Genomic DNA, 25,839 nt, shown 5'->3' with positions numbered 1-25,839 from the left:
AAGGCGTGGGTAACGCGGAAACGAGATTGAACAAGAGATTAGGGCCCGCCTTCGAATCACGAAATGATGTCATGATCGCTCGATCCGGGACGTGCCCGTTGCTTAGACGACCAGACTATTTACGGTTCAAAAGGACGCTCATTGCGCAATGCACGTTGCCCTATACAGTAGGCAACCCAGTCACTTTTTACGCAATGAAATTTCCGCGCTCTCTGTCGAGCAAGAGCTCGAATATCAGAAAGGCGTGATAGATCACTAAAAACGTAACAAAAGTCATCCAAATAGAAATTATTTCCTTTTGTGCGTACTTGGAATCAAAGACCACGTGAGTGACGTCATCCGTCAGCAATTCCGGTACAGTTCCACCGTAATAGCGAAGATGCAAACCGACAAGTTCCAGCGGAGAAGAAAAAGACTAAAATAGAATTCCGCAAATGAGTGACATGTGTAAGTAAATGGCATACCGTCAATGAATCTCCAACAATAGCATTTTTATCCAAATAAAATCTAAAGGGAAAAAATAAACATTTTTGATAATTTCCCTCTTCCGTTTACTTCAGTCTTCGAAACAATCCCTCTTCTGTAGCTTCCGGAAAATACCTCTCATCAAGCCTTCCTATTTCACTGGGATCCATCTATGCAAATACAGCCTACTAAAAGAGCAAAGAAGTACACAGTACTGACGTCAACTGAAGGCATGATAGCCATTGTCGCTTTCAGCTGACGTTCGTCGACATCGTGCGTAAAACTGTCACCGAATTCGTCAAAATCGATGTCAAATTGAGCCGCCGTCGACGGCGACTTGTGATGCATGTGCAACGGCGTTAGAATGACGCGTTTCTTAGCATTCTGAAAAGACGATTAACGCTAAAGATCCACTCCTCTGTATAAGGAAACTATACCAGACAAGAAATAAGCCATTCAGCTTTGACAACGTCATAGACGTCCGCACTAAAGCAAACACCTTAGAATTTGCTCTATCTATGATCTGACTGAATTTTTAACCTGATTATGTTCTTTACTTTCATCGTCATTTTATTGGCTATGACGTAACGGGTATTAACACCGGGAGCTTGGACAAAACTCGCACCATGCTGGAATACATATTAAAATATATAAAATCAGGTAAACTTTTTTGCACCTCAACGACGGCTTTTTCCAACTCCGCCTTCGTCTTCTGACCCGGACACCCATTCACTATGCAAAACTCTACGCCTTCAAACATTTTGGAGACCTTAGATAGAGAGAGAGAGATAGAGGATTTCAGTAGCCGTTCTAGCATTCATTCTACCTGAGAAACAGACGACACGTCGGCGGGTCGAAACTGCGCGGCGACGGCTCTCTGCCTCACTGGCCTTATCGCCACTTTTCGTTTGTTTTTCGGCGTTCCGCCGTCTTCGCCGTCGTCGTCAAAATGACGATGAGTCAATCGTCCCTGGGCCGTCTGCGCAAGGGAAGGGGAATCGCGCGGGTGGAAGGAGGAGGGAGATGCGTACCAGTCGAGCCCTGTTCAGTTCGTCCAAGTTCATGCACTCGTACCACCTTTTGTCGTCGCGTATGCGTTCAAGACGAGGAAATCGAAGGGTGAAATTCGCTTTGAATCTAAGTAGATAGGTAGGTAGGTAGGTAGTCACATAATTTTCTTTCGGTGCTTACTTGTCTGTCACAATTATTTCGGCTGCTTTTATCTGAACTATTTGCGAATCGCTTGGCTCGATCCAAACGTCCGGTTTTTCCTAAGAAATTAGAAATAGCGACTTTTTGAAAAAATTTTACCTTCTCACTACCTTGAACCCAGGAGCTAAGATGACCGAAGAAGGCGGACGATTCGTGTCAAATGGTTTCCAATACGGTTCAAGCTTCCGTCCCAGCTGCTTCAGCTCCTCAATAGTGTACCCAGTACCGACCTTGAATAAAAACACCACGATGCAGCAAATAAAACGTATTGGGAAAAACGCGCCTCCTTACTTTACAAAATGAATAAAAGACGCTGGGATGGTCAGAAGGATTGTCCGAGGGAACAGCAATACCGCACAAGAAATGAGATATCATTCCGCCTCGACGCTAGTAGAAAAAAAATCAAAGAAAATTCTTTTTAGTTCATAACGTTTTCGCTACTCTGCCACGTCCGTAGTATCCTCCAATGATGACCAGATCTAGCTGGTCACTAAGACTGTCGATGTATTCCGGTTTGATTTTCAGCCAGCCGCTGCCTGAAAGTCGGCGATGAGGGATCATGATTTTTTTTTTCATATTGGTGTACCCTTTCGTTTGTCTGGACGGTATGTTGAGTCGGGATGCTTGATCATAAGGCCTTCCTCTCGTTTATCAATCGCGTCATTAAGAGCAGCAATTATCTCCTCTCTAATACCCTTCTTTTATATACGTAATTAGGAGCCGTAATGGATTTACTTTGTAGATGCTTTCTGTGTTTTGCTTATCATCATTCTACCCACTAGAGGTTCAAATATTCTAGAGGCATAATAAGAGATACAAAAACGAGAGGACCGCATATCATCCTACTGAGGCAAATGGCTAATTCTCTGGTGATAAGGAGCCGTTCCTAAATTCTTTCCATTTACCATGAGCACGTCAAAAACAACAAAGCATTGATGAGCCGTTGATCCTAAATTCTTCATAAAGACATTATTGTCATAGAGAATTTAAGCTCACCGCCTTTTTTGCCCATTCCTGCACCCAGCGACTTCACGTCAATATTTTCTCCCTTTGGCCTATAAAGAAAAATCAATTTAGAAATAGTATCTCGCTATTTTTCTCTCTCGCGCGCGCGCTCACATAAAGCACTCGGTGACGGGATCGTAGCCCACCATTTCGCCGTCCAAAATACATGACGTCACTTTGGAAGAAAACGTCGAATGAATGACCGGCGTGAACGTTCCCTCAGTGGGACATGCCCCAAACGATGACGTGTAATCTTTGGAGCTAAAAAAGTCCCGCTCATTTATTAGTAATTAAAAACGAAAATTTTCTATTTACCTTCTCGAATAGTAGAGATATTTTTCGCCGTCTTTGTGAAGCTGCATGCGATCGCCGTCGTATTTCGTCTCCATGAAGAATTCCTTGTGATCCATGAGACGCGTCACCTGACTGATGCTCACGCGGCTCGCGAGCATCGGTCGAAACGGCTGAAAGAGCGCTATTTCGTTCTCCACGAGACGCACGGAAGGATCGCGAAGATCCTTGCACACCTATAGAAATAAATAAGATAAAATATATATGAATTAGATTTTTTGACTTTTTCCAAATTGGTGCACGCGTTGTGAAGATCCAATGCGTCCTGATGATAGACGCGAAAGACGGACGTTTCACTCATTCCCATTTTCATGTCTTTGAGTACGATTCGAATGAGCCATTTCTAAAACCACTCAGAGACACGTGTGCTGTACTGAACATATAGATTATATATCTCACCTGTTCGACTGCGCTCAGATTTCGAAGCAGATGCATCATTGCTCGTTTCATTCCCTCGCGATCTCTTTTCGAGTTACAGAGAGACAAGTCATCTAAATCCTTATTCACGTCTGCAATTGTCAGACTGAACAGAGAGAGAGAGAGAGAGAGAAAAAAATGAATTTGTCTGCGTCGATGTTTTTTAATTAATTAATTAATTATTTAATTAATTTTTTCTGACCTTCCCGTTTCTGGGCAGCGATTTTTGAGCACGTAATAGGCGACGCTCGCAAAGTCGCCCGCCTCTTGACGAGCCGTGCGCGGCGCGCGATATTTCAGCAGTTTCTGCGCGTCGTCGCTTTCTTTTGCAATGCCGAGAACGTCGATGTAGAACTTAGCCAAAAGTACCTAAGAAAAAATGAAAAAGCGAACCGCGAGTCGGATGCACGTTCACACTTGCCTCTTTCATTCCGTAGGCGAGCCGTTGCCGGTCGACGTGAGGAAGGATGAGTCGCATTGCGGGATGAAACGAATCGTCCTGTTTTTGCGCAAAGGGGTCTTCTTTTGTTTTCGACGACGAAATCGTCTGTTCTTACCGTCGTTTCGTCGTCGGCGTGCATTTCGGCGTGGAGCTGGCGCCAGTGCTCGACGAATGATTTGAGGAGCTGCGCTTTTGCGTCTTTGCCGCTTGTCGACGCCACTTTGGCGAAAAGAAGGCACAGGTCCTGAAAGGGGACCTTCTCGGCGACACTCGAAGACATGGTCATACTGTGTAGGAAAAGCCAGGATAGATAAGGGGGAGGGACCCCCTGGCCTGCTGGTCACTTCCTGCCTCCGACTCTCAGTTCCCGTGTGTTGATCGGGGTAACACCAGTGACGAAGGAGAGGAACAGAGAGACAGCCTTGTTTCAACTCCTTGGCTTCACCGTAGGTGGTAAACCTAACCACGATAAACAATGACAGCCTGACATGTCTCTCTCTTGACATTTTCAGACCATGTTCACGTCGGATCGGGATCGTGACAAACGAGGAACGGCCAAAGCTGGGTCCTTGCTCAGTTGGGGTGGCGGCGAGTTCGGCCAGCACGGCCACGGGGACTCCGCCGACGTCGCTCTCGCCAGAGCCGAATTGGATTTTTTCGGTCGAGGCGGCTGCGGGGTGAAATACGTCGCTTGCGGTGCCAGCCACAGCGCCGTCCTTACCGGTTCGACGTCACCTACGAGAGAAAAGCGCCCATTAGCTAACCATTAGTCGTGCGATAGAAAATAACGAGGTCTACGCGTGGGGCAATGGTAACAGCGGGCAGTAAGTTCCTATACAAACATTAGGGCGCGTTCGCGTGCACCTCGGGATTCTCAGGCTCGGAAACGACGATCGGACGAATCACGCGACGCCGCAGCGTCTTCAATTCGAAGTCCTTCTCCAGCCGATGATACGCATGGTCGACTGCGGCGGTCGGCACACTATGATCGTGACGGAGAGCGGACGCGTGTTCACGTGCGGCAACAATTTCAGCGCCCAGCTCGGTTACGACTTCAGATCGCCAGACTATAAGCGAAATCATGTGAAGAAATCGTTTGATTATCTCTATTCGATGCTTTACGTACCTCTTTTTTGCCAGTACAAACCGCAATTGATGCGGAGCCTGCAGCACTGCAAAGTGAGCCACGTTTCGTGCGGTTCGCGGCACACGCTCTTTCTTTTATTCAACGGGACGGTGGCATCTTGCGGGCGAGTTTCCGTCTCATTTGCCTTTTGCTTTTCTTTGATTGCATCTCTCTCGTTTCTCTCTCTCGCAGGAGCAACTCGTTCGGGCAGCTCGGCTTGGGCGATGCCGGAGATTCGGTCGTGCCGAAACCGATCGAAGAATTGCCGTCGATGTGCGACGTCGGCTGTGGGTCGAATCATTCGCTCGCCATTGATGGTGGGGCAAGATTTCGTCGTGTTCTTGCATATGCACTCGCTGTGTGTTTTCTTTGCAGAAAAAGGGCACGTCTTTGCCTGGGGCTATTCGAGAGCTCTAGGACGAAACAAAAATATACTGAAGCCGATCAGAATACCTGTATCGTAAGTGCTGACAAAGCATCTTTTTTTTTCTCACGACTGTTGTCTTTTCGTAGGAAGCGCATACGATCTATTGCGTGCGGATCCGCTCACTCCATGCTACTGTCCGGATCAGGCACAGTGTACAGCTTCGGGGTGGGGATCGAGGGTCAACTCGGTCACGATACGGAAATCACTCGTCTGACGTTGCCCCAGGCGATTTCCGAAAATGCCTTTGACGGCGCCATTGCGCAGATTTCTGCCGGCGAAAATTTCAGCGTCGCCATCACGCGTAATAATAATAATATAAGTACGTCGGACGAGCGATTAAATCGACGTCGTGTATTTCAGCTGACGGCAATTTGTACATGTGGGGCAAGAACACCAATAGAGTCATGTTCAGTGATAGACCTGAAGGCAACCGACAGTGGACGCCACTTCGCATTGACACAGACGGTCGCAAAATCGCGAAGGTTGGTGGTGTCTCCTTTACAAAATAAAATATCACGCCGCGTTTTCGCAGATAAAATGCGGATCATGGCACATTTTAGCCATAACGGGGCAGCCAGGTGAGTTGAACGCTATACGAGGTGGCGGAGTACAGTAGCGAGCTCCTTACTATCATAGAATGGGAAGCAGTTGAAGACAGCGACGCGACGGACGTCGAGAGCGACGCCGGACTCACAAGCGATTCGGACCAAGTGCTGAAAATGAGTCCGCCGCCGCCGCCGGTGCCGGTCGTCATTCCCAATATTTCAGCTGAAGAATTCAACCGCAGTGACCCCGTTCCGTCTCCCTCTCTGCGCGCGGCGTCACCGCCGCCGTCGCCGTCACTTCCGCCCGTCAGCAAATCGAAAGTAATCGTAGTCGACGAAGCGCGTCCGGACAGTCGGCAAAATCACAGCCGATGTTCGTGTCGACGCTCCGTGTCGCCTCCCATCATCACATCGTCGCCAAAAGTGACGGCTCCTAAACCGACGACGGGAAAACTCGTACGACGCCCCGTCGCCCAGGCGCCTAAGCCTATTAATCCCCCAAGGCCTCTACTTAAAACCCCTAACATTGAACTGACCTTATCGCAATCGTTCTCGAGGGGCCGAGGTCGCGGCGGTGGCGGCAACGCGTCGCTCGTGAGCAAGCGAAACGCTGCCACTTTCGCTATCCGTCGAAGTTTTTCCTCCACAAAATCCGAGTCGTCGTCGTCATCGTCGTCGACGCCTAATCTCATCTACGCGACGCCGACGACGGTTCCGCTCGTTTCTCTCCGACCGGTGACGTCTGATTCGCTTCAGCGGAAGAGGTTCGGTGCTTTGCCGCCGCGACGACGTTTCTACGGGCGCGTTGAACAAAAGTCTTCGAAAATTACGCCGGCGGCGTGGGAGAGCAAGAGCCCCAAGCCGGAACAGCTCAAATCGATTTTGACGGCGAAGAGAAATCCGTCGTCGTCGTCGTGGACGATGTTGAGGTCGCCGGCACGACTGTAAAAAGGGCTGCGTGGGTATCTTATTTAGAATTTTGATTACTTTATAATAATAATTCACCTTATTGGTGGGCCACTATAATTAACGTAGCAACAAAAAAAAGAGAAAAGGAACGGTACACTCGAGCCTTAGAGGGAGTAGGGGAAACTATGGCTATGACCTCAAAACGTCACGTCAAAGAGAAAAAAAAAAGATAAAAATTATTAAAGGAAGAAACGAATTTGAAAAGCGGGGGTTCCTAGCGCGAAGTGGCTTTCGTTTTTTTGCGTCAAATTGCGCGACTTAACTTCGAGTTTCGCTGGCGTATGTACGCCTGCAAGTCTGTCGTTGGTACGATGACTTTTTGCCGCTTAGCCGACTGCGCCGCCGTCGCCTTCATCCACGGCAGTTTGGTACAGTCGCACGCCATCGGGCGATCGCTACAACGAACAGCGCATCGACGAGACTTGGACGATTTGTCTAGCGAACTTACTTTTGATCGAGGGTGAGAAGCTCGCGCACGAATTCCACCGCTTCGGGAGACAGAGACGCGAAGACGTTTCCTCTCGTATATTCCAGCTTGCGCGTTCGTTCGATCGTCTCCTCGTCGGTGTTCCCAGCGAAGGGAGGAGTCCCTGTCAACCTGGGGAGAAGAAGACACGCACTGCTATTTAAAAAAAAAGAAGCCGTTTCTCCTTTTATCGTACAGGGTAATGACTACGGCGCCGACGCTCCATATATCCGTGCCTCCGGATACTCGTTGAGATGTAAGGGCTTCGGGAGCTACGTGAATTTAACAATGAGAATGATCTAGGAGACGATTTGGAGCTGTTTACCCATGAAATCCATGCTTGCAGCCGTCTTGTTCACTACACTCCATCCGGTTAAAACCTTCGCCCGTCCAAAGTCGATGAGCTTGATTTCCTTGCGGCTTCCGCCCAGTAGGATAGTCTCAGGCTACAACAAAAAATATTCAAAGTCGACGATCGGTGTTTTCGCGAAAATGTACCAATAAGTTTAGATAGACGATGTTTCTCTGGTGGAGATAGTCCAAGCCTTCGAGAACTTGTCGCATGTAGCTCATCACGTCGTCTTCCGTGCACGTCTCCAAGCCGGCCAAGTGATCGAAAAGGCGACCACCTTCCACGCTAGGAAAAAAAATTATCGTCTATTTCTTCTTTATCTATTATTTATCTCACTATTCGCTGATGAGAACGAGATGAGACGAGGAATCGAACGCTTCGTGGAGACTCGCCAATCGCGGATGGCACGCCATCTGCATCACTTCCAACTCGCGCCAGGCGTCCTCGGACCGCTTCCGATCCATGGGAATAAATTTGGCCGCGTATACCCAATCCGTGCTCTTCTCTCGGCACTTCATGACGACACCGTAGCGACCTCTAAAGAAAAAAATTAAAAGTCTTAATTGAATAGAAATAATTGATTTGAATTCACTAACCGTCCTATTTCTTCAAGTATATCGTAAGCGTCGTCCGGATTTCCGTTCCGCAGTTGAATTTCCGCCGCAGCCTCGCCAGCTACACAACGAAAAAAATTCCCCTCCAAATGACGAACCCCGTCTTCTTTCTTCTCCTTACTCTGCTCCTCGAGCGTCACGACTCCCGTACACTCGCTCGGCTGACTCCGCCCCGTCCGACTGACGGCAACGACGCGAAACTGATAACCGTGTCCGGGCAGAAGACCGTCGGCAATGTACGAACAACTCGTCACGCCGGACGCCGCCACTTCCCACGTATCGTGATCGGCACGACGACGTTCGACGACGTACGACTCGACGACATTCGTCGGTTCGGAAGTCGGCGCCTCCCAGCAAACCAGCGCCGACGTCGCTTCTAATTGATTCGCCGACGGACGATAGGGAGCCGCCGGATTGTCGTCGATCTGCAATTTCGCCGATGTCGTCGACGAACCGAAGCTATTCGACGCCGAACACGAATACGTGCCGGCGTCGCGTCGTTCGACGTTGACGATAACGAAGGAGTAGAGATCGCCGCCGGAGCGGATTTTCGCGCGCGAATCGTCGGAGTTGGCGGCGATCGGTTCGTCGTTTTTGTACCATCGGACGATCGGTTCCGGATAGCCGAATACGGAGACGGTGAACGACGCCGTACGACCGATGGGAACGCGAACGTTTTGAAGGAGAACGGAGAAGCCGGGCGGCGCTGAAGAGAGGGATTATTTGTTAAAATATTGATGTTTCCCTCTCTTACTTTCGTCTTCGTAGCTGGCTCGTCTCTGCGATGACTCGAAGCCGATTCTCGTTCGTGGCGTCGAGGGAACAGCCTAGAAAAAGTCAAAATTCAAAGCGTACTGCAAGTGCAAATCCCCACGCTCTCTCCACCTGCTCGCGACGACGCGATACGAAATTTCGAAGTTCCTTCGTGTCGAGACGAGTTCTCGGCGCTCTGGACTGAAGCCACGCCGAATTGAGACAGGCGTCCACTTTCAATCGAAAACTATAAAGGAATAAAGTGATAAGTGTGCAAAATATACGTCGGGATGCTTACCGTCGATCGGCTATCAGAAGCTGCTTTATAAATTGCTTCGCTTCCGTTGATATCTTATCGAAACAGTCGTAGGCGAACGTGTACGCCGCGCTTTCGATGTTTAGGTAGATCGACTGCGATTCGTTGGTATGGAAGGGCGAAATTCCACTCAGCCTTCGCAGAAATAAAAAAGGACGAGTGAAATTGTCTCGACGCGACTGACGTCACGTCACTTACATCACGTAAGTAAGAACTCCGATGCTCCACATGTCCGTTGTCTCGCTGACGGGCTCGCAGCTAAGAACTTCTGGAGCTGAAGAGGACGATTATGAAGACTCAATAAATTTCTTATTTTTCGTACCGACGAATTCGGGATTTCCGTACACAATTCGAATATCCTTGTCGGCTTTGAGTCGCTGGGCTTTGCTGAAGTCGATGATCTTAACAATGTCGGAGTCGTGACGTTCCAAGAGAATATTCTCCGGCTAGAAAAAGAATGGTAATCAATACTTAATTATGTATTTATTCAAAGGAGACGATCATTTGAAGAAACACCGTGGGAGCCCCCCCACTAGGACGTTCGCAAACCTTCAGATCCAAGTGAACCAAGCCGAAATCGTGTAGATAACTGCACGCCGATACGATCTGCTTCACGTAGCGGCTTGCATCGGCCTCGGTAAAGATCTCAAACTCGGGTATGTTGTCGAACAGAGTCCCGCCGTCGGCCCTACATCAGACCATTATTACCCGATGGGGGGGGAGAGAAAAGAGTCTGTGTTATCTATCACATTTCCGTGACGATAGTTAGAGTGCGTTGAGTCAAGAAGGCGTCTTTCAGATAGACGATGTTCGGATGACGAAGTCCGTTCAGCATGTCGACTTCGTGCCGTCCGATGTCGAGCTGACCGGGCCGAAATTTCATTACTTTCGCCGCGCACGAGAGACCGCTGCGTCGATGCACGCATCGAAGTATGGGACCATATTTTCCGCTGAGACGAACAAGGAGGAGAGGAAGAAGAAAAACATGCCAGTAGAATCAATAGGAAGCGCGATTAGATGCGTATGTTTACGTGGCTATTTCCTCTTTCACTTCGTAGTACCTAGAGACGTCTTCGTTTTTGATGTCGACGATCTGACCTCTGTACGGACTCCCGCTACGATCTATAAACAATAAAAAATTTTTCTAATATTTCAAAAATGAGGCGGACTCGCGCGCGCGAGACCTCGATCGAAGGAACCGTGTTTCTTTCGCGTCGTCACGACTTCGGACGGACGACTGGGCGCGCTCTTTCCGATCGCGTTCATCGAAAAGACGCGAAACTGATATCCCGTTCCTTCGTCGAGTTGAAAAACGGTTTTCTGCGCGTCGCGACAGCACGACGACACTTCGACCCAACCGACGACGGCGGCGCTTCCGTCGACGGCCAATTTCTCGAGCGTGTAATGAAGCACGGGCGATCCGCCGTCGTGATCGGGCGCAATCCAATTCACCTGCGCCGATTTGGCGAAAACGTTCGTCGCCCAAACGCGCGACGGCGGATCGGGCGCGTCTTGAACTTCCAGCGAAATCGTATCGGAATCCAAACCGAGTTCGTTCGTCGCGACGCACTTGTACGTGCCCGTGTCGTCGCGAACGGCGCGCAGAACGTCGAGAACGGCCTCGCCGTCGACGGCGTTGGCGCGATAGAAATAACGAGAGCCGCCGTCGTCCGACGGCAATTCGACGCTGTCGCGATACCACTTCACCGACGCCGGCGGATTGGCGACGAGCGCGAAACGCAAATGCGCCGTCTGACCTTTCGTGCAGCGAACGACGACGTCGTCGCCGCCGCCGATGAGCTTGGGCGAGTCGCGCGTCGCTTCGACGACGTCGCGTTCGTCGCGCAAGCACTGACCCGATATCCAGCCCGATTCGCCGTCTTTCGACTCGACGAGATAATTTCCCTTGCCGTCGCTGCTCAGAACGGAAACGTGCTCGTTCGCCGTTAGGAGGATTTCGTCCGTCGTTACGTCGTCGCGTACGACGTACGTTTCGCCGACGGTTATGAGCGTGCGCGTGTCGGATTTGACTAATTCGATGGAGATCTTCGATCTGCCTTCCTTGTCTTTCTGAAACGACGGTCGCTTGCCGCCTTTCGCCGCCGAGCCGGCTCCGCCGTCGACGGCGTCAAAGGCGCCGATCCAGCGAAGATTCTCTTTCATTTGAATGTTTTTCATGCTGCTTCGACTTAGACTCTTTCCTCGTTTCGATTTGTGCGCCGTTTCCGGCGCCATCAATGACGACGCTGTTGTCGTCGTCGACGACGACGCAGAGTCCGAGTTTTCGCCTAGTCGCATGTCGCAGGGACTCGCTTGACGAGTGAGACGGGATGATTTTATTCGGAGAAGTTGACTGGTTAGAAGATTTTGAATCTCTTCGACCCAAGCGTTGCGAATAGCTGGTTTCTGCGCCTAAAGAAAAAAACGTCGTTATTCTATCCCCTCCCCTGTTTCGTGATTAATTAATTACCTTTAGAAAATATTTCGTACTGCTCTTTCCACCTGCAGATAACATGAATTTGCACGGATCGTTATCGACGTTGACGGTTAGCATGACTTGTTCCATCTGTTCCAAGAAAAAAAATCGTTCACAGGACGCGTGCGTTTCGAAGCGACTCACGTTGAGACGAGTTTTTTCCTGATACGTCACTTTTTCGTGGCTCGTCGGGTTCAATAGACTGCCGCTCTCGCGTTTGATTTTCGCGAAGACGAGGAGCCGTTCGAAGAGGAAGACCTGCCGGCGTTCGGCACCTCGCGACTTGGAAACGAGAAAGGCGTCCTATATCAAGGCGCGTCGATTAGACAACGCAAAAAAAGAACAGACTTCTCTCGTCGTACTTGCAATAGAAGATCGCCCACGATGCTTTTGTCGAATTTTGCCGGTGATTCCAGCATTGCGAACGCTAGAGCGTTGTTCGCCTTTCGCGGAATCTCGAGGCATTCTTCGAGCGCCGTCTAGAAGAGAAAGCGGCGGCGTTATAACGATGCTTCGAGTTGGATGGCTGCAAACGAACCTCGAGTGCCCTTACGTCTTGACTCGCTCTTTTTGTGTATTTCACCAAGTCCTTCGTAAGAAAAAACGCGCTCTAAACGCTTTCGACTATATAACTATATATACTCGCCTTTAGTAGAAGCTGATATTTTGTGATTCTCCAGACTGGTTTCATTAGATAGCCCGATATGTTTGCCTTGTCCTTCAGCTCGCTTTGAATGTCCTAAAAAATTAAATTATGACGCATCATGTCAACGTACCGGGTATACTGACGTCAAAAAACGATTTGCTCGGATCCTGCAGGACGGCGTCGCTTCTCGGCTTATTTTGGCAATAAGCCACGTACAACGCCTGTAGTTTTTCCTCCTGTGCGGGAAAAGGTCGTAGTACAAAACGAAATAGAAGAACAACGTACGTAGTCAACGAAACACCTTCCCATAGCCTGGGCATCGTCGCCGCATGCTACCAAGTTGCTGCAAAAAGTGCTGCGACGAAGAAAATACATCGATTTCTCTATTTATAATGAGATGGTCTCACTTCTTGTGAAATTCCAAAATTTCCGGCATGTTGGCAAAGAGAACGTCCTTTTTGCCGACCAAAATAGCCGGCACATTGGCATCGTCCATTTTACTGTAATAGTGCTAAACACGTCGAAAATATGATCGCGTCAATTCTACGTGACTCTCAAACTCACTCGAATCGCGTACTCCATGTTTTCGACGTACTCCTTCTCCGTGTCAATCAACTCCTCCATGACGTAGCTCCGCTTGAGAAGCGCGTCCTGAACGTGATCCATTGCCGTCACCGGCGACATCATGTCGCCGTGCGTCGACACAAACGTCGGCTGAACGACTCCGCTGACGACAGGCGGTAGAGTTTCCGGCCGAGGAGGATCCGCCACGCCGACGCTAACGGCACCGTTGCTGCGGCTGGTGCTCGCCATTGTCGTCGTTTTCGATTCCTCGTCTTCGTCGTCGTCGTCTTCCTCCTCTTCTTCGTCGTCCTCGTCTTCGTCGAGAGAACTTCCGCTTTCCGATAAGTCCCAGTTGTCGCCGCCGAGGATTTTCTTCAAGAAATCGGCTAAAAAAAAGAATCTCGCACGGAGGACGAAGACGCGGCGCGGAGTCCCTTTCACCTGCTAGTCTCGCTTCTTTCGCGTAATCGAAGCCGCTGTCCGCTTCGTCTTCGCCGCCTTCCGGTTCGAGATAAGTCGCCGGCGCCCATCCCTCGGGACCGGAGCCGTCTTCGGAGACGGAGCTGACGAGCCACCAGCCGTCCTTCCTGTCAATCACTCGAACAAGATCGCCGGAGATCAAAGGAACGGTGCCCTCGTGAAGCGCAGAGAAATCCGCAATAGCTCGGTAGAGACCCGAAGTCGGCTTCTCCTCTCCAACCACCGCCGGGGGACTGCAAGAAAAAAAGGATAAGAGAGCCCTGTCTATCTTTTTTTTCTATTTACCTGGTAGGTGACGGCTCTGGATCCGGCTGGGGTACTGCAGGAAAATAACTAAATTCGTCGTTCTTTTACTGTATCTATCTGTTTTTCTTACCTCCGTGCTCGCTCTCGTATGATTCGACGTCCTGGAGATAATTCGTTGGTACCCATCCTTCGATCGCTTGGCCCGTCGCCGGATTGGGAATGCGCGCTAGCCACCAATCGGATAGTTTCGAGTCGATGATCTCGAGTTTTTGGCCTTCAAAGAGAGGAAGTTGCGTGTCGTCGGTCGGACGATACGAAGAGAAAGCGTAGTAGTAAATGCCGTTGGCGGGAAGCTGCGACGAACGGTCAATGAGCGAGAAAAAGAGAAGCGAATGTCACTAACCTCTTCGATGTGTTCTTCTGTTATTTCCTCGTGTACGGGATCAGATTGTAAGAACTGAGACTTGTACAGCGTCGATCGATCTACGCTCGGGGTCTTCAGTTTTCTGAATAACGATAAAGCAACGTCAAATAAATTCTAATCTTAATTAATTCCCAATGCCGTTGCCTTTTCAGAACATTCGCCAGTTCACTTTGAAACGAAAGCTTTAGTTGATCTATAATAAGAGAGAATATTTCAAAGCAAAGACACAAACGAATCGCACGAGATACCTTTCTCAGTCAAAACTTTCTTTTCCACGACTTTCTTCTCCGACTCCTCTTTCGTTTCCATCTTCATATAATCAGGCAACGGCGGCGGCGGCGGCACGACGGCCGGTACTCCAGCTCTCGCCTCCTCCTCCTCCTCCTCCTCCTCGACGTCCTCATCTACCGACGTCAATTCGTCGACTCGCTGAACCAACGCCGTCTCGTTGTGAATCTCCCGTCCGCTCGCTCTCGACGACGTGCGCACGCTTGACGACGACGACGACGTGCGTACGCTTCCGGTTCTCGACTCGCGCTGAGCTCGTATGAGCCGCTTAGCGAGCAGTCTTGCCGGCACGAAGCCTTCCTCGCTGAGATCCTCTTCCAACGTTCTCACCATCCACCAGCCTTCGACCGACGTCTTGTCAATGACTTCGACGTGCTGACCGAGTTTCAAGTCCACGTGGCTTTCGTCCGTCGCTTCGAAGTCGGCCTGAGCGACGAAAACGAGCTCGGGAAGCTGAGATATAAGATTAATACTATTTTTTCTATTTAGTATTAAATTTACGTCTGCTGCCTGTGACGACGTTCTTGACATCAATGACGATGACGATTGACTTCGAACGGGCGGAGGCGGCGCTGGTTCTTCGTCTTCGATCGTCGCCGGAACAGGCGGCGTCATGGGCGGCGGCGGCGGCGGCGGCGCCTGCTGCTTTAAAAGACACGATAGCGGAATGTAGCCCTCTTTCGCGTCCGACGTCTCTGATTCCGGAACGCGAACCAATCGCCAGTCTTTGACCGACGCGTCAAGAACGACGACAATCTGTCCTTTCTTGACGCTCACCATCGACTCGTCCTCGGCGACAAAGTCCTGACGCACAACGCATTCCTCGTCGAGAAGACCGCGCGACGACGACGACGAAGACGACGCAGAAGCGTTGGAAGCTCGTCCCACTGATGGGACCCCCGCCGACGGCGCGCGGACCGTCGACGTTGACGACGCCGTGGCGTTGGAGACTCTTTGAAGGGAACTGACGGCCGATTGGCGAGTCATAACAGAATGAGTTCTTCCACTGTAGACTGATCCAATTGTAGAAGACTTTATAAATCAATAGTCAATAAATCAATTAGTTATTGAGTTTTAATTAGAAGTACCTTCTTCATAGATGCTGGCCACTGGGATAGAGTTGAAATGCGTGGAGGTAGCTGAGTGAATGAGGCCGTGCTTTCCGGTTGAATGTATTCGATTGGGATGTATCCTTCCATCTGGCCCGACGTCTCGGTCGGCTCGGTGCACACTAGAGCCCAGCCGCGTTGCGATTCCGCGTCTATAACTTCAACTCGTTGGCCGACTTGGACGGAGACTTCGCTTTCGGTGCGAGCGACGTAATCGCGAACGGCGATGTAGTCGGTTGGGCCCTGGGAAGTAAGGGATACGTATGATGCACGGTTTGGTTTATGCGCTACGGTTTTACCGCCATCGTGTGTTCGGGAATTTGTTCGACGCTCGGCGCCTGAATGTCAAAATCTCTAAAAACGCACCACGTGAATTTTTAATCAAATACATACGTTTTTTCCCTTCCTTACCGAGTTGCTTCACTGCTCTCAGATCCCGACAGCGACGAGAGAGAAAACGTCTTCGACATGGGCCGAGCCAAAGGCGAGACTTCCTTTTTCGTTTCGTCGTTCTTTTTCAGAGGATGAAACGTCCTTTTCCTATCACCCAAATTCTGTATTTGCAACGCTAAGGCGAGATTAGAATAAAATTGATTAAAAAAATCCTTCGCAATTTCTCTTACCTCTCGCCGCCTCGAGTTGTCTCTGTAGCAGGGCTCTGATTTCGTCGACCCAGAATCGTTTCACTTCTTCTGGTTTTCTCGAATCGCTTCCGACCGGCTGCAGAACGAATTGCTGCGTGTTTACCGTGCTCTGACCGAAGGTGAGAGCGAATTTCATTTTGTCGGGAGCGTGGTGGGGACTCTGACGATAATTCTCGACCAAGCCCATGGCGGACGTCAAAAGACGATTTTTGAATACGTAGCGCAGGGCTTCCTTGGCGTTTTTCTCCACCTTACTGTCGCCTTCCCGGCGACAGAAGATGACCATGTCCTCGTGAAGGAAGACGTGCATTTCTTGGCCCTTTTTCTTCAATTTGTCGCCCGGCTTGGACGGCCACACCAAAAACGGTTCCTACGAGAGAAAGAAAAAATTAAATTTATTCGTTTTATACCTCTTCGCGCTGACCTGAGAAAGAAGCTTTCGTTCGTCGATTTTCTCCCGGAATCCCTCGAGCAAATTGAGATGTAGAGCATCGTTTGCCGCCTTTGGCACTCTCAGCATCGCATTGACGGCTGCCTGAAGATCGGAGGCGCAATCCAATCGCGCTCGTTCGGCGTATTTGACGAGTTCTTTCAAGAGCATCTGATAGCGCATCATTCGTTGGACGGGCTCCAAGAGATAGGATCCAAGCGAAAGCGGAAGACCGAGTTCCTTTCGAATATCCTAAGACATCAAAAAATTTTTTTCGATTATTTTCGGGGGTGATTCTAAGTCGCAGCACGTACGTCGAAGAAATTGCCGCCGTACTCGTCGAGAACTTTCTGGGATTGCGATTTGTTCTTGCAGTAGGGGAAATAGATCCAGAAGTTTTTCTCCTCGCGAATGAAGCACATGCACGCTTGTTGAGGCTGGTGTTGATACTGTTCCAAATCCTTGACGAAGACTCTGAGAGAGAGAGAAAGGATATCTTTAGATCGCCACCAGCAAAAATAACGGAACGAGTACTTGTGAAAGTTATAGATCTCTTCAATATTGGCAAATATCTGATCTTTTTTGTTCTCCAGTATCGTTGGCACGCGATGCCCGTCCATTCTGGGCAAGAATCCCTAAGAAACACGAAGAAAATAGCAACCCCTGACCATCCCATATCCTTGGCATATTTTTTACCTTGACAACCGTTCTCAGCTTGGTGACGTAATCCACTTCCGTCTTAATCAATTCACCCAAAACGTAGCTAAGGCAAAAATATGCAAAATATTCAACGACGCGCGACAATTCATCGTACTCAATTTTCTTCATCGCCTTGCGCATCTCCTTCGCATCCTCGCCGGCGTCCGTCTCCTCCTCTTCGTCGTCATCGTCCTCTTTCGACGCCGAAACGCCGAGCATCGTCTCAACGTCTTCCGGCGTGCTCACGACGACGGCGACGTCGTCCGCTTCCACTTCCAACGTTCCGGAGAGACGTCGTTTGAGCATCGCCGCCGCCGCCGACGGTCGCTTGAGCGCCGGCGACGGAACCGCCGCCGTCGCCGCCAGTCGCATTTCATCCTGCATCTCATTCGGCGAATCGTCGTCGTAGAAAGCGCTCGAGTCGCCGCTCTCCGACAATCCGAAAGCGCCGATCGACGCGGCGACGAGCGACGACATCAACGATTTGGGCGGTCCGCTGGATTTCTTTCGCTTCTTCGACGCGGCAACGACCGCTCCCGCTTCGTGATACGTCGCCCGTTCGCGCGTCACAAAAACGGCGTCGGACGAATCCTCCTCCGATTCCATGACAAAACGTCCGGAACTGCTGCTCGTCTTTCGCTTGCGTCGCAGCTCGCGTTCGCGCGCGTCCAATTGGGAACTGATTGCGTTGTAGCGATCCATGACGTCGGCGGTCTGCGATCGCAGATCGTCGACGATCGTCGTCGGGTCGTCGTCGTCGATTTGATACACTAGGCTGTCGAGGGTTTTTAGGTGATCGCGTTGGGCGGCGTCCATGCGATCGAATAAGGCGTGCAGCTGATCGGACGCCGCTTCGACGTCGTTCAACGAACTCGTCGCGCTGAGACCGCGATTGTGCGCCTCTTTGAAACGAAGCGTCGCGTCGCGGCACAACTTGCGAACCTGAACGATGACGATGGGAGAATGAGAACGGAGTCAAGTCGACGGGGATCGTAACAATGGAAAGCGAAATTGCCTACGCGCCCCGAGGGGGGGACACCTCGCGATCAGGGCGAGACGAGATAGGTGCAAGGATTCCGCTTTTCCATTCCGCATAAGCGTCTAATAAATGACCTAGGCTTTCTTGTACGCTTTCTAGCAGCGCTCAAGCCGGAGGCATCTCACGCATTATAACAATGGAAGGAGAAATTCGCATGCTATAGGGGGTGACCCTCCTGAGGAATCTTTTCCCTAAGGGACTAATACTTACCTCGTCTGCGTGAGAGTGGAAGAGCAGATAGAGTTGATGTTGTTCTCTTCGTTCGGCGATCTGCGCGATCAACTGCTGCTCGACTTCTTCCATCGACTCCACTTGCCCGGCGACGACGGACGTCGATCCCGCCGATCGTTCGGACAGCGCCTTTCGTCGTCCTTCGTCAATCAGCTCCCCCATTCGTCGTCGCAAAACCTGAAAAAATCACGAGCTGCGGTTAGGGGCTTTCCAACAAGATTTTTCGCCGAGAGGAACGGAAAAAACATGTGTTCTACAGACGGAGGGGAAAACAATACCATGATGTCATCTTCGAAGTGAATCAATTGTCGTTCCTGTTCGTTGACGACAGCATGACTCTCGCCCAAGCGGGCCGACTGGCTGAAATACTCGTCCATCTTTCGCCTAAGCACCGTCCACGCTTTGCGCGCCGCCGCGAGAAATTCCGAAGAGACGAGCGAGCGACCCAATCTCTCCAATCGCGCCTTCACCAATCGTTCACAAGCTTGACACTGCGACTTGAGATGATCGAGCGACGCCGCCGGATTTTTCTGCTTCTGACGACGTCCGTGCTGCTTGATGTCGACGGCGAGCGTCGAGAGCCGATCCATGTAGGAGGAAATCTTTAGCCAGCGTTCTTCGAGCGAGCGTTTTTCCGACGCCGCTTCGGTCGCGTCTTCGGGAAGTCGAGTCGCCGTGACGTCGTCTCGAAGCCGTTTCAACTGGACGGAGAGCTAGAGAAACGAAAAGAAACATCATCTCGTGTTTTTTCTCTCTCTTCTTCCATACGTCTTCTTTGACTTGGTGAAACGTGTGCGCGATTTCGAGCATCGCCTTGTGCTGAGTCGTTCGTCGAACGAATTGTTCCATGGCGTTTCGCAACTGCTCGTATTGGCTCTGGACGGGATGATCGTCCTGAATAAGCCGCTCGCCTTCAGTCAACAAATGCCGAATCTGCTTCACGTTTTCCTAATAATAGATATCTTTTTAGAAACATTGGGGAGAGAATCGTGACGCTTACGTCGGTTTCTCGTTGAAATTTCGCCAACTGCTCTTGCCGCTCTTTCGCCTGACTCGAATCGACGGGAAGCCCGGGGCCGTATTGCTGAAAATAAGCGTCCGTTCTCGCGTGAAGCCAAGCGACGAGCTAAAGTAAAAATCATTTGAAAAACAAACGTAGGCGAAAGGAAGTCCCCACCTTCTGCGTCTGCTGCTGAAATTGCTGAATTTCTGCCTCCTGTTCAACGGAGCCCTTACGCAATTCCCAAATCGCTTCGAGCTGCTGTTGCCGTTCCTGCAAATCCTTCGCGACTTTCGAAGCGACGACGCTCGCCGGCTGCGTGTCCAGTACGGGCCAGCGACGCGAAACTTGCGCCAAGTATTGCGCCGTCGCTTCGGCGAACGCTTTCAATCGGGCGTCGGTTTGCGAGGCGAGTTTCTGCATTTGCCGATTGCATTCGGCCAATTGAGCGTCGGTGTCGCGCGTGCTCTGATGATGGAGAACCTGCTCGTTCAAATCCTCGATGTACGCTTCGAATTCGTTGAGAAGAAGACCGAATTGACGCGCGGCGTTGTAGAAGGAGACGTAGAGGATGAGAAGTTGACTGCTCTTGTCGAGGTGATTGAGAAAGTGCTGCCATTCGCTGATGAGACGATCCGATTCGGATTTGTAGATGTCGGCGCCGCGTTGGCCCGAACTGAGAAGCTTGTCCGCTTGCTGATACAAGGCAATCACTTGAGTGTGTATGGACTAAGAGAAGGAGAGAAACGGGGTCCATGATGGTGCGTAGATGTACTGATAAATTTTTTTACCTTGGAATTTTCTTCGAATGATTCGTAGACTTGCAAAGCTTCCTGTGCCGTGGCAAGGTTCTGTCCCATGTGGCGATGCGAGCTGAAAAACTCCCAAGCCTTTTGACTGATCCACTCCGTGGTCTATTTAGAAAATAATGCTAAATTCAGTCGACTCTTTCTCTGTCTACGTACCTCCTGTACTTTTTCCCTATAGCCAAAACCCTCCATTAGAAAATCGAGGCGTTTTAATTTTTCCTGCCAGATGAGTCGCAATTGTCCGATCTTCTCGCCGACTTTTTTCACGAACGCTTGAATCTTCGTCGAATTGGTTCGCGGCACGGTGACGACGTACTGCAAATAGGCGCGACTCTCCTCGTCGAGAACGCTGGCGCACTTGTCGATTTCCTGGATGACGGGCGCGTGGCCGGCTCGCGCCGAAGCGCACGAATCTTTGCTCGAAAGCGTCCCCGTGTCGACCATTCCCTTCTGAATTTCGTCCATGACGAGGATAAGCTATAGAAACGTTTAGTTTTTTTTTTGAAACAATGTAAAGGGCTCTCTTTACCTGTTTCGATTTTTTCTGAAATTCGCTTGTTTTCGATAGGACTTTGCGTCTTTCGAGAACGGCGGCGGCGAGTCGGCGCACTTTCGGCGCCACGCTGCGCACCGATCGTCGAATATCGGCCGCCGCGTAATGTCCCGCCTTCACCAAGGCTTCGCCGATTTCCCCCAAGCGAGCCATTTTCGTCACAACAGCCTAAAGAAAACAAATTCGCACATTATTTCTTTGTTATTTTTTTTTCTGGCATACCTTTGCGTCTGCTTCCAGTGAGTCGTGCTGCTCCTGTAGCAACATCAACGCGGCGACTGACGGGCCAATTTCCAATGCTGAAGTTTCCATACTAGCAGCAACGGCTTCGACCGAGACAGAAACCTTCGAAAAAAAACCTGGTCAATAAAAATTAAAACAATCGAGACGTCACTATTACGTCTCGATAGTTTCCCTCAAATTTTCTCAATTCCAAGGCCTGCTGAAGAGCTCGTCCCCGCGCCGTCCACATGTCGTCCAACTGTTCGCTACGGTCTTGCAATTCCGTCAAGAACGAGCCGAGAAATCCGACGCTGGGATCGTAGTTCACGCGAATCGTTTCCCCGTCGCTGCTTCCGTCGCCGAACTGCAGTTCCTTTCCGGGATGCTTGAGACGATCTAAGAGCGCGCTTCCTTCGTTCATAGTCGACTTGGTCATGTCTTTGAGCGTGGCCGTTCGTTTTCCGTGTTCGCCGAGAAGTTTTTCCATTCCTTCGACGGTACTCTCCAGCGCAACCGATCGAAAAGATTCGACTCCTTTGACGAGAAATTGATTGAACTAGAAAAACGAAGAGGAGTCAACGTCATTTAGCTCCGTTTCTTTTCTTTTTACTGACCTCGTCCGCTTTCTCGAAAAATGAGACGGCCATTGTAAGAAGGCTTTTCCAGTGGAGCAGACGAACGCTGAATTGCTTCCACTGGAGATCGAGTTTGACGGCGCCCGCTTCGAATTGATCTCTACACAAAGATCCGCGACTGATTTCCTGTCTCGCTTGCGCTGTCAGTCGTTCGACTTTCTCGTGAATTGCCTACAGAAAGAGATGGTCGTGAAAAAAAGGCGAACGCGCGCAGATTCTTATCATACAGCAGCCTCGTGCTGAAAAGTTTCCGTTTCGCGAAGAAGTTCCGTCGACGAGGCAAGAGAATGACCTACGCTACTCCGCGCCGCTAAATTACCAGTCGTCTCCTTCTCGATCCACAACAAAACCTTAGGAGAAGAAGACCAATATAGATTGGCACGAGAACTTTCTCGATTCTCACCTGCTGCACTTCGTCTTCAAAATCCTTCACGCCCATCAGCTGCTCCAACTGCTTCATCTTCAACGCCCACTCGCGTTCCACTTCTCCCCAATGCTCCGCTAGGGCGTCAATTCGCGTCGAAATCAGCGCGCGAACGGCGACGACTTCCACGGCGTCGTCGCCGCCGCCGCCGCCACCGCCGCCACCGCTCCCATCCTCGTCCCCAATCCGATCTAATAACTCCAGTCCGCGACGATTCGTTTCGTCGTACAACGTCTTCGCCGCATCGCGTACGCGCTGATAGCGCACCATCAACTGCTCGACGGCTTGAACGTTGGCAACGCGCTCCTGACGACGCAGCTCGTCGACGATTTTTCCCAGGCGATCGTTCAGCGCGACGTCGTCGCGATAAAACACCGTCGACATTTCGAGTCGACTCGTTCGCTCGGCCATCGCCGCGGAGACGTTCGTCCACGCGTTTTCCAAGCGTTGGTGTCGTTCGATGCACGGTTCCGTTGGGAGAGCGCAGCGCTCGCGAAGAATTTGCGCCGTGTCGATTAGTTGGAGACCGCTTTCGTGCGTCGCCGACGCTTTGGAGACGAAGTCGCCGTGCTCTTGTTGAAGATCGCGCGCCGCTTGTTCGCAGTTGCCGATGTCTGATTGGCTCGCGAGAACGAGATCAGATGCCTTCAAAAGCCAGTCGATGATCTTGAAGAGAGAAGAGAAACAGAAGAATAACACTAATAACGCCGGAAGTATCGGCCTAAAGGATTACTACTGTACCTTATCTGTGTCTTGCTCGCAGCTTCCCAACTGGAGAAAAAGTTCCAATTTATTCTGCTTTCCCTTGACCATAGCCCTGCACTGATCCCTCTTATCGACCAACTGACCCGTGACGAACATAAAATGCTTTGTCGTCTGCCGAAAGAGATCGCCGAAGTGACGTCGCTGCATGCTTCCCTCGCTCATCTCTTGACTCTGTAGCAAATCCATGAGACCTTCGCCTATTCCGTGCATGTGATCCAACATATCGTCGACTTCCTCCAATCCCAATTTGAATCGTCCCAGTAAATGTTCGGCGGCTTCGGCGTCGTACGCGATGACGTCGTCGTCGCAGCCGTCCATGAGTTCGTCCAAGCGAGTCTCAATCTAAAAAGTAATATTTATTAGTTTTTGATTTTTTTTTAATTTTTAATAAAAGTCTCGCCTCTTCGGCGACGGAGTGGAATTTCGCCGAGAGAGCGAGACGTTGTCCTCTCAGTGCAATTCTCTTTTTGAAGACGCGAAAAACGTCGTCGGCTTGCCCCAATTTGGAATTGATTTCGGCGACGGCAAACTGGTTTTCCTCGAGCAGAGCGTCGCCTCTTTGCTGAAGTTTCGTCAAGCGATCAAAAAATTGCTAAAAATGATAATTGATAATTTAGACGAAAATTGCGAATAAGTTTCACATTGGCTTCAGCTTCGAATCCTATATGCTGCATCATGTATCCTTCCGCTTCTTCTCGCGACGTTCCCACGGGCGTTTTCTCCGCAAGAAAAGTGTCCCCACGCCCATGAAACCAGCCAATGGCCTAGAACGATTTATTCTTCAAAATGAAATACAATCACTATGCCAACCTCGTTGATATCGTGCTCAAAATCCCGAAAATGAAGACACTGCTCCAATTGGATGAGACGAAGTTCCCAAACTTCTTCCAAGAGATCGCGCTTTCCCTTGACCTTCTCCAATTGATTTTGCACCTTCAGCATCACGTTACCCAAACTGAGCGCCGGCTGAACGACTCCTCTCGACGTCACTTCTACCCCCTCCGTCTCGACGCCACTTCCGCGAATTCCGCCCGGTCGTCCAACGATCCGTTCCAAAAGACTTTGACCTGAGCGAATAGAAATTATAATTAATTAATTAACCCCCTCCGTGTTTGTTTCCATAGCGATTTCTATTTTTCTTTTGCCTTCGATTTGGACGTTGACGGGAAGTTTGACGATTTCGCCGTGTTCTTCTCGATGGAGATCGAGCATCTCTTCCGCCTCGATGACGGTGGCGCCGAACTGTCGCGAGCTCAAGTCCTTGTGCTTGTCGTCCATTTTCTTGAACAGCTGTTGAACGCCCGTCATGAATTGATCAAAACTCTAAGACAAAAAATTAGAAAATAAAAATAATTCCCAAGGTATTAATTTGTCTTCACTTTTCGAATTTCGATCCAATGAGAGTGATTATATTTGAGGAAGCCGCCGAGATCTTCGTTCAGCTGACTCATCTCAATATAACGTCCTAATTTCACCGGAGCCGATAATAGAATAGTCTTTCAGAGTCTCCATTAATTAATTAATTGATTTTATTGCGTAAGCATTCTCACTTCAAATTGCAACTGTCCTTTCTCCTTCTTCAATATCGTATTCGAACGTCTCTTACTCCAAAACCCGGTCGGCTCAAGAATGTAAGCCGCCTGCATGCGCTCTCCCAAAAAATGCTAAAAATTCCACAAAAGTTTATTCTTCTCCCCTCCCTTTTCTTCTTCTCGTTTTTCTCACCTGTAAACCTCGAACGACGAACTTGCAAAACTGCCACGTCTCGTTTCGCGCGTCGATGAGCGCCGAGAACGCGGGTCTCTTATCTTCGGAACTGAGAAGAAAAAGAGGGGGCGTGGTCGGTAAACGGGCGCGTCCCCGCCTTCGCGTCAAATACCTCGCCACTTGAACCAAGAAAACGAGCAACTTCTTAAGATCGTCGAACGTCAAATCGCCCGTTCGACGACCGCCCGGGTGTCCGGGAAACGTTATTAGCCACGCACCGTTCTTGTCGCGACCGCCTAAAACAAATAAAGTGCTACAATGAGCCCTTCTTCCTTTTTCGTTCGCGAAAGGGGTCCCACACGTCGTCGAAAAAATGCGCGTCGCGCGGGAAGCGCGCGCGCGCGCGCGCGAACGAACGACGAACGCGCGCGTCGCGACGAAAAGTGTAGCGATCGGAGAACTGTGTGCGAAAACTTCCCATCCCACGCTCCCTAAAGCAATTTCTCTCCGCCTCCCCTTCCATTAGAGGCGTCTGTTCGTGACGCGATCGTGTTCTTTGCCTCGAGGCCCCCCCGCGAGTCCCGTTGGGGAAGGAAAGTGGTCGAATTCGCGGATGCTTCGTGTACCCGTTAGAATGGCTAGACGGGATTGTAGCAGGCCCAGAACGTCGTTCAATTCGATTCGTTCTGTATTCAGATCGATCGTTAGCGGGCGAACGCTTCGTTTTTGCGTTTTTCGAACCGTGAGCGGCGATTGGCGGTCCGCGAGGATCCAATTCGTCGTCGCCGTCGAAAAGGCCCTGATCGTCGACGGCGGCCATTTTTTTGCCTGTCGGAAATATGCCTCGAGCGCTTCCGAGAGCCTCTAGAATGAAGAAACGTCGACAACGGCTCTTGTTACGCACTGCAGTTCCAAAACTTTGGCGAGCGCCCGGATAGTCCACAAGGCTGTTGACAGACAGAAACCCGTATAATCGTAAGCTACTATT

The 25,839-nt window shown here is 50.4% G+C and overlaps 3 protein-coding genes across 5 annotated transcripts; 1 reads left to right on the top strand and 2 right to left on the bottom strand.

Moving 5' to 3' along the window:
- Window positions 1–78: 78 nt before the first annotated feature.
- Window positions 79–4,947, bottom strand: LOC136190362 (DNA ligase 4-like). The gene is made up of 27 exons (XM_065978493.1): window positions 4,757–4,947; window positions 4,407–4,627; window positions 4,008–4,351; window positions 3,872–3,949; window positions 3,653–3,819; window positions 3,433–3,556; window positions 3,257–3,376; window positions 2,998–3,209; window positions 2,797–2,943; window positions 2,674–2,732; window positions 2,524–2,626; window positions 2,413–2,472; window positions 2,264–2,364; window positions 2,119–2,213; window positions 1,969–2,064; window positions 1,788–1,907; window positions 1,657–1,736; window positions 1,497–1,602; window positions 1,292–1,444; window positions 1,142–1,234; window positions 1,006–1,094; window positions 903–951; window positions 685–849; window positions 556–635; window positions 465–507; window positions 309–415; window positions 79–255 (listed from the first exon to the last, which is right to left on the bottom strand). Exons 3-27 carry the CDS (start codon window positions 4,176–4,178, stop codon window positions 120–122), a joined length of 2,754 nt encoding a protein of 917 aa, XP_065834565.1. The 5' UTR covers window positions 4,179–4,351; window positions 4,407–4,627; window positions 4,757–4,947; the 3' UTR covers window positions 79–119.
- Window positions 4,265–7,135, top strand: LOC136190363 (uncharacterized). Of its 3 annotated transcripts, none has more exons than XM_065978495.1 (11): window positions 4,265–4,342; window positions 4,405–4,615; window positions 4,674–4,716; window positions 4,771–4,975; window positions 5,033–5,142; window positions 5,211–5,335; window positions 5,394–5,478; window positions 5,532–5,746; window positions 5,806–5,927; window positions 5,978–6,023; window positions 6,082–7,135. In XM_065978495.1, exons 2-11 carry the CDS (start codon window positions 4,408–4,410, stop codon window positions 6,936–6,938), a joined length of 2,016 nt encoding a protein of 671 aa, XP_065834567.1. In that variant the 5' UTR covers window positions 4,265–4,342; window positions 4,405–4,407; the 3' UTR covers window positions 6,939–7,135. The 3 variants fall into 3 exon arrangements, with proteins under 3 accessions (XP_065834567.1, XP_065834566.1, XP_065834568.1); XM_065978494.1 differs by having other exon boundaries at window positions 4,276–4,338; XM_065978496.1 differs by having other exon boundaries at window positions 4,279–4,345.
- Window positions 6,956–25,781, bottom strand: LOC136190360 (triple functional domain protein-like). Its single transcript, XM_065978490.1, has 66 exons — window positions 25,593–25,781; window positions 25,478–25,537; window positions 25,024–25,147; window positions 24,870–24,960; window positions 24,695–24,808; window positions 24,524–24,640; window positions 24,290–24,467; window positions 23,955–24,211; window positions 23,786–23,908; window positions 23,545–23,736; window positions 23,121–23,486; window positions 22,359–23,045; window positions 22,183–22,305; window positions 21,935–22,126; window positions 21,499–21,876; window positions 21,321–21,443; window positions 21,075–21,266; window positions 20,702–21,022; window positions 20,528–20,650; window positions 19,914–20,465; window positions 19,737–19,862; window positions 19,505–19,684; window positions 19,015–19,449; window positions 18,716–18,913; window positions 17,582–18,408; window positions 17,464–17,530; window positions 17,302–17,402; window positions 17,082–17,241; window positions 16,762–17,019; window positions 16,317–16,707; window positions 16,105–16,261; window positions 15,993–16,047; window positions 15,673–15,936; window positions 15,086–15,616; window positions 14,545–15,037; window positions 14,441–14,489; window positions 14,276–14,378; window positions 14,003–14,225; window positions 13,912–13,945; window positions 13,588–13,859; window positions 13,147–13,532; window positions 12,990–13,093; window positions 12,868–12,937; window positions 12,726–12,818; window positions 12,583–12,675; window positions 12,475–12,525; window positions 12,299–12,415; window positions 12,081–12,239; window positions 11,931–12,026; window positions 10,645–11,872; window positions 10,492–10,582; window positions 10,210–10,410; window positions 10,010–10,148; window positions 9,783–9,906; window positions 9,659–9,734; window positions 9,443–9,595; window positions 9,277–9,391; window positions 9,146–9,218; window positions 8,513–9,097; window positions 8,374–8,452; window positions 8,114–8,314; window positions 7,924–8,062; window positions 7,751–7,871; window positions 7,622–7,697; window positions 7,408–7,557; window positions 6,956–7,354 (listed from the first exon to the last, which is right to left on the bottom strand). The coding sequence occupies exons 1-66, from the start codon at window positions 25,669–25,671 to the stop codon at window positions 7,204–7,206; spliced, it is 14,187 nt and encodes a 4,728-aa protein (XP_065834562.1). The 5' UTR covers window positions 25,672–25,781; the 3' UTR covers window positions 6,956–7,203.
- Between the last annotated feature and the right edge of the window lie 58 nt (window positions 25,782–25,839).

Source organism: Oscarella lobularis, chromosome 8 (assembly GCF_947507565.1).
Source record: "Oscarella lobularis chromosome 8, ooOscLobu1.1, whole genome shotgun sequence".
Classification (NCBI taxonomy): Eukaryota; Metazoa; Porifera; class Homoscleromorpha; order Homosclerophorida; family Oscarellidae; genus Oscarella; species Oscarella lobularis.
The sequence above is the reverse complement of the archived record's forward strand: the minus strand, read 5'-3'. Positions and strand labels throughout refer to the sequence as shown.

Coding starts and splice junctions, on each gene's coding strand:
- LOC136190360 (XM_065978490.1), bottom strand. CDS start 25,671: ATGGCCGCCGTCGACGATCAGGGCCTTTTCGACGGCGACGACGAATTG. Junction 24,961..25,023: donor TTCTTGGTTCAAGTGGCGAG/GTATTTGACGCG, acceptor TTTTCTTCTCAG/TTCCGAAGATAAGAGACCCG. Junction 19,863..19,913: donor TTCAGCAGCAGACGCAGAAG/GTGGGGACTTCC, acceptor TTTTTACTTTAG/CTCGTCGCTTGGCTTCACGC.
- LOC136190362 (XM_065978493.1), bottom strand. CDS start 4,178: ATGACCATGTCTTCGAGTGTCGCCGAGAAGGTCCCCTTTCAGGACCTG. Junction 2,944..2,997: donor TATCTCTACTATTCGAGAAG/GTAAATAGAAAA, acceptor GGACTTTTTTAG/CTCCAAAGATTACACGTCAT. Junction 2,065..2,118: donor GATACTACGGACGTGGCAGA/GTAGCGAAAACG, acceptor TTTTTCTACTAG/CGTCGAGGCGGAATGATATC.
- LOC136190363 (XM_065978495.1), top strand. CDS start 4,408: ATGTTCACGTCGGATCGGGATCGTGACAAACGAGGAACGGCCAAAGCT. Junction 5,143..5,210: donor GGGACGGTGGCATCTTGCGG/GCGAGTTTCCGT, acceptor TCTCTCTCGCAG/GAGCAACTCGTTCGGGCAGC. Junction 5,747..5,805: donor TTTCAGCGTCGCCATCACGC/GTAATAATAATA, acceptor CGTGTATTTCAG/CTGACGGCAATTTGTACATG.